The sequence below is a fragment of the Pterocles gutturalis genome, unplaced genomic scaffold, assembly GCF_000699245.1.
Source record: "Pterocles gutturalis isolate BGI_N339 unplaced genomic scaffold, ASM69924v1 scaffold4010, whole genome shotgun sequence".
Taxonomy (NCBI): domain Eukaryota; kingdom Metazoa; phylum Chordata; class Aves; order Pterocliformes; family Pteroclidae; genus Pterocles; species Pterocles gutturalis.
The window spans coordinates 10,864-17,188 of record NW_010137974.1 but is presented as its reverse complement, the minus strand read 5'-3'; the positions used below and the strand labels follow the sequence as shown (position 1 = coordinate 17,188).

The following is a 6,325-nucleotide window of genomic DNA, read 5'->3' as shown; positions in this document are numbered from 1 at the left end:
TTTTTATAGCCAAACTCTTTCTTTCCTGGGGCCCGGGGTGATCTGTGACTCCTCAGTTTGCGTTAGGAACTCGTTTGTCCCCACGTTAACGATGTACTCTGGGCTGTGTGTGCTGTTAGCGTGCAGGGAGAAGGTCCGCGTGGGATGGTCCAGCCCCATCCCTGCGAGGGGAGTGGGTCTGGCCAGGGAAGGGCTCGGCTGGGTCACTGGTGCTGTCTGCGCTGGAGCAGCCTCAAGCTGCCGTTTTCGGCTCAGGCAGAGCTGAGTGGCTCTCTCCAGGGCTGGGTGTCCCTCCTGGGGTGCCCTCGGCACGGAGCCAGGCAGGAGTGGCCTCTGAGGCTGGGGACACTGCCTGGTGGCTGCTGAGGAGCAGGATCAGCCCCTTCCCCTTTGCACTCAGGTGACTCTTGCTGGGTTTGCAGGAGCCGTGCTGGGTCTGTGGGGGTCTCTGAGCTCTTCGCAAGGCCCGAGAAGACCATGGTGGGATTTGGTGTGATGTTTGCAGCAGGAGCTCTCTTGGCCATGTTCTCCCCAACTGCTCCGCTCTGCTCCGGGTTTCCCCACGCAAGGCTCCTGCTGGGCATTTTAAGTCACCATCACCTTTGTTTTGGTTTCTTCCCTGGTGTCACGGGTCTCTGGTTTGTGGCACAGGGCTGGTCTGCCCTTGGGAGGTCTTGTCCTTGGCCGCAGCTCCGCCGCTGAAGCCTACGGCTCTGCCAAAAGGGGACTTCACCTCTCTCTGCCCCAGTGTCACCGAAGATGAGTTGGGTCATGTCCATCTGGCACATGCCACCAATGCAGGTCACGATGATGTGTGAGGGGTAGAGGTGTCCCTTCGTTCCTGGGGCTCTGGCATTGACCCTCCTGCCCCTTTCCTGGGTGTTTTCAGCCAGGGCTCCTTTCAAAGCAGCTCCTTAATGTGTGAGCACCCCAAAGGTGTTCCTGTACCTTGGCTTCCCCTGGGACCTCCACATTTCCTTTTTCCTTCAGGGCAACATCTGCTCAACTGAACTGCAAAGGTGTGTGCCCCCATCACCTCCAGAGCCACCAAGGAGGACCTACAGCAAGTGGAGGTGTCCCAGGGAGGGATTTCCTCCAGCTGGCATGGGAACCCCCAGCAGTAAAACCATCTTCAGAGAGGACCGAGGAGCAAGGGAGGGTCCCAGCCAGGCACCCTCATCGCTGTCTGCAGCGGGACCCTGGTCATGGAGCAGTGTGGCAGCAGAGGTCACATCCTTGCTGTCAGCAGGAGCGTTTAGCTGGGAGGGATTTCCCGAGGGGCTGGTCGTTGGGGTTATGTAATCTCTGCAGCTTTCCTCTGCTGAGACTTTTGTTGTAGAGATTTTCTGACATTTTTGCCCTCTGGAACAAGCAGCATCTCTTCTGTGCTGAATTAGCAGAGCCTTTTTGAATCCCAGCTGATGGATGCAAGATGCAATCCTGGCTCATGCACAGCAGCGGGCTGGTGCTCAGCACAGGAGGGAGCACGAGCAGGAATAGTCACCCACGGCCATTTCCACATTGTGCTGTCCCTGGATGGTGGGTGACAGTGGGTGACAGCTTGGATAGGGCTGGAGGAGGTTTCACACAGTCTCTCCCCAGCTTGATTTGTACAGGGCAGGCTGGCCTCGCAGCCAGCATCACCCGTGCTCTCATCCCGGCTTCGCCAAGGACACGCGTAGCTTTGGGCAAGTTCCCGCGGTCCTCTGTGGCTGAGCATCCGTGCAGAGATAAAAGCCCTCTCCCACTTCCCAGGGCTTTGTGAGGGTTTGCAGGAGATAGTGGGGTGCTTTGAAAGGGAAATGTTTTATGTGTTTGTCTGCAAACTGCCTCCGAGACGGACGCATGTTGTGCTTTTAAGAAAACCTCTTTATTTGTCCTATCTGAAAGGCAGCAATTCCCCCTCTGGTTCTAGTCCTTGAACGCCCGCTCTCTGCCAGGGGGTTGCAGCAGCCCCTCACCTTGCCAGCAGTGCACAAATCCCCTTTTTTCTGCTGTATTTTCCAGGCTCCGGCCACTCGACATCGAGTTCATGAAACGCCTGAGCAAAGTGGTCAACATCGTCCCCGTGATTGCAAAAGCCGACACGTTAACGCTGGAGGAGAGGGACTACTTCAAACAAAGGGTAAGGGGCTGGCGGCGCCTGGACAAGCGCCCGGCTCCTTGCCCCCCTTTCCCTTCCCCCCCCCCCGGCTCCCCATCCCTCCCTCGGCAGGGCCGGGAAGGCAGCGCCTGGCTGGGAGCCCAGCGCATTCCTCCGGCTGCAGCTCGGAGCGATCCCACGTGGCCGGAGGAAAAGCCTGTGCTCCAAGCAGTTCTGTGTGTTTCTTTTGGATCTTTGTCAGCACAGGATAAATTTCAAGCTCTAAGTCTCGGGGCCTGTTTCTCCTGTCTCCTTTGTTATGGTTGTTGTTATTCTCAAGCTGGGTTCTGTTATTTTGGGAGGTTGATGGTGCTGCACATGGAGGCTGGGATACCCTTCCTGTGCAGCATCCTACAGGAACCAGGCGAAAAAATGTGTGGGTTTGCTGAGCTCAGCTGGGCAGGATTGATGGAGGGAAGCAAGGGGTGAAATTCCCTCGGTTGGGAGCGGGAAGTAAGGAACCGAGGAGGGGCTGTCTGAACGCACAGCAAGGCACGGGCTTTGCTCCCTGCACGCCTGGTGCTGCCGAGAGGTGGAGATGCTCTGCTTTGGGGTTCGGTAAGGGGCTGTAAATCTGTTCATGTGGCTGCAGGCGTGGTGGCCTCAGTGTTCCCTGCAGAAGCAAGCCACCAAGCTTGTTTGTCTGAGTCTGAGTTGCAGGGAAGCGAAGGGAAAGGGCAGTTTTAGGGGCCACCTCTGATGGGGATGCAAAGTGCGGTTGGTTACGGAGAGGACGGCAGGTTGGCCAGGGGTTGCTCCATGCCTCATTGCAGAAGAGCATGAGCCACCCCTTCCCATGCCAGTGTCTTGCCGGTTCTTGATGAGCAGGATCAGGCGCTGACATATCCAGTCTGATGTGGGGAACTGACTCTAAACTCTGCAAGCGGTTCCCTTAGCAGTGAGCTGGAGGATGGCTGGAAATGGAGCCAAGAGGTCATCCAGGCTGGGCGTGATCGGCATGTCAGCGTGTTTGCACGGAGATGGGCGAGGAGCTGGTGCGGGAGGATGGGGGTGTGGGGCCATGGTGCCACATCTGCTCCCTGCAGTGGCTTTTGCAGACTGCTGGCTCCATTCAGAGTTTCCAAGGCCACACATCCGTGTGTCTGCGGGTGGCTGGCTGGTTCTGGGACTACAAAGTCAGTCTGGGAACTAAAATGTCACCTGGGCACTTTCAGCTGCTGATCCCATCCTTGTTTAATGAAAGACCGTGGGGACAACGCCTGGCTCGCCTGCTCTGCACCGCTTCAGTGCAAGATGAGCTTGCCCCATCTCTAATTACATTCCTGATCGTAACCAGCCCCCCAGAATCCTTCCAGGTGGAGGGAGAACATGCAGCCACGTTGGCGTGCTTGCAGTGCCCCTCTTGCAAGGGGCTCACCCTCCAGGCGCTCACGGCTCCGGATGTGCTGGTGCAAATGCGAGGGCAGGTGAATCAGTTGGGTGTGCACAGGCTGGGACCTGCTGCCGGACTTTTCCCTTGGCTCCAGTGTGCATGCTTCCAAAAAGCAGAGCTCTGTCTGCATGCGAGGGTGTAGCTGGTTCAGAGCGGCGACGGGTTTTTGGGTTTGGATTGGGGTGGGCAGGTGATGGTGGAGCACCAGCTTGGCTGCAGGTTGCCTTCGTTCATGTTCCAGGTTGGTGCCAGCACTGCCCCGAGTTGGTTATATGGGCTCTGATGCTCTCAGAGTTGGCTTTGTTGGGTTGTTCCCCTAAAAATCGTGTGTGGGTTTGGCTGGGGGGTTTCTCTGGGCTGGATCCATTTCTTTTGCCAGCCTGCAACGTAGGGCTAACGCAGAGGAATATCCATAGGAAGCGATGGGAGTGGGTGCGCAGGCTGTGTTGGGGTTTGCAGCTTTGTTGGAGAAGGCTGATCCTCCCCACGAGCTGAGTCTCCACCCAGGAATCAGAGTTCAGCATCTCTTCCTTGCACAGAGGCAGTATCCTTCGGGGTCACTCTTCCAAGCTCTGTGTCCCTGTCCCCTCGGATCAGGCGCTGCCCTGACTCCTTTTCCAAGGAGCTTAAGCAGACACCAGAAACTTTGGGTTACGTGCCTGGCAGCGACATTCCCCATCGCTTGGTGCAGCTTGTCTTACTGTCTTTTTCGATCCCAAAGCACCGCCCAGCTCATGCAGCTTCATCTCACTCTCAGCCTGAGCCGTGTCTTGGCACCAGGTTCTTGCAGAGGTTCCAGGGCAGGCGCTTGGTAGGTGTGTAGCAGTTGAACACGGGTCTCTCTGCCCAAGATGGGCAGTGTTTGGGATGGAGAGGGAAGATGTTCCTGCTGGGCATTGCTCATGAGAGCCTCTTGGGTCATGTTGGAGCTGCCGCCATCTCCTTCACGTGTTCCTCTGCTCTTCTCTCCTAGATAATGGCTGATCTTCTTGCCAATGGGATCGATGTGTATCCTCAGAAGGAGTTTGATGAAGACTCGGAAGATCGGCTAGTGAATGAGAAATTCAGGGTTAGTGCGTGGGGGTGCAGCTCGGATGTGCTTGGATGGGTCCTGCAGCTCCGGGTGCTGGTGGTGTTCTGGGGGGGGGTCTCTTGCAAAGTCCCTCAATTTTCAAAGCCACTCTGCCCTGTCCAGGGGGTCTGCTCAGGACCAAGGATCCTGCCAGAGGTCGAGCAGGGACAGAACAAGGGTGAGGAAGGCACCTGGGGAAGGTGTCCTCTCCTATCCACATTGCTGCTCTTTCCCCCAGCTCCGTTCCTCAAAGGATCCACCGAGCTGGGAGGTCCCGTGGCTGCTTGCCCTGCCCCGGGCACGGGGAGCGCTGGGCTCTGCCCATCCCTGGCTGGGGCAGGAGCCTTCCCGGCACCGGCAGGGAATTTGCCTGTAGGCTGCCCTGCTTTCGTGGCTGTCAATTCCTTGCTATAGGAAGTAGCCAACATTTTTTTGGCTCAATTGGACAAATTCAAGGAAGAAAAAAGTCTTCTTGGGACTCTGAGCACAGACACCACCTTGGACCAGGAAATGACTGAGCCACGGGCTGCCAGATGCTGGGAGTGATTCCCAGGGAAGCAGCATGGTAATTTTGCCCTAGCTGTATGCTGGCGTCTGCCAATGAGTTGCTGGGCTAGACTGGTTTTGGGCTGGTTTTAGACTGGTTTTGGACTGGGCACGTGTGTGAGAGATGCTCCTGCCCAGGTCCCGGGCTGGCTGCAGTCCCAGGCAGGAACACTGCTTGGGAGCATCAGGACAGAGCAGCTCATCCCCTGAAACTCCCTCCTGAAAACAGCTTGACGCAGGATTTTGCTCCCTGGCTTGGTTTCCTGACCGGTTTTTGAGAAGAAAAACGTCACCTTGTTTTCCTCAGGAAATGATCCCATTTGCGGTGGTGGGCAGCGACCAGGAGTACCAGGTGAACGGAAGGAGAATCCTTGGAAGGAAGACCAAGTGGGGCACCATTGAAGGTACCTTGTCCTTGTTTCCCTGCCCCCTGAGCCCAGCTCCCTGCCCTGACAGGAGGCGAGGAGGTCCAAAACCAGCAGCAGAAGTCAAGGTCTATATAGTGCTTCCCTGCCCCTCCAGAGAAAATAACTTCCCTGGTGTTTGGGGACTGGAAACACCTTGGCCAATGCTCCTGCACCGAGTTCCTGGGCCTTTGTTCGGGCTGGGGGGCTGCTGAGTGCTGGTGGGGACACTTGGGGTGTCCTGTCATCCTCTCTGGCCTGGCTTCTGCTGGTCGCAGGGTTAAATGCCTGATGGGTGGATCTGGTGGCACACAAGTGACATCCCTGTGTCTCCAGCCCGGATTGGAGCCTTCCCCAGGCATCTGTAGGTCTCTGCACCCTCCACCATGCCTTTGGCTGGTGCCCTTGTGGGATCTCTGCTCTCTTCCATTTTCATCCCGTTGGCATCTTCCTTTTTTCTCCTCTATTTTAAATCATGGTTTAAAGGCTGGGTGAAGGCTCCTGGCTCCAGTGCATCTACACAGTTCCCTGTCCCTGACAGCCAACTGGCACGTCTCCAGTGCCACCCCTCTTACCTTCTTCCCCTTCCTGTCATAGGTTTCTCTCATTTATGAGTCTTTTTAGTAGGAATCCTGCGTTGAGGGATGGCTTCAGAGAGATGCCAGGAAAATCAGTGTATTTTAAAGCTGTGCTGCCCTCTTGTGCTCTGTCCTTGGAAGCTCTGAGTTTGATGGGATTCATTAAACCACAACTTCTGCATGTGGCAT

General features: G+C 56.5%; 1 protein-coding gene across 1 annotated transcript in view; it reads left to right on the top strand.

Moving 5' to 3' along the window:
- LOC104468591 (septin-9) overlaps positions 1–6,325 on the top strand; it is an 18,500-nt gene that overhangs the window by 10,241 nt on the left and 1,934 nt on the right. The window contains exons 5-7 of the mRNA XM_010082781.1: positions 2,008–2,125; positions 4,510–4,605; positions 5,462–5,558. Coding sequence (XP_010081083.1) covers positions 2,008–2,125; positions 4,510–4,605; positions 5,462–5,558 — 311 coding nt within the window. The remainder of the gene's footprint in view (positions 1–2,007; positions 2,126–4,509; positions 4,606–5,461; positions 5,559–6,325) is intronic.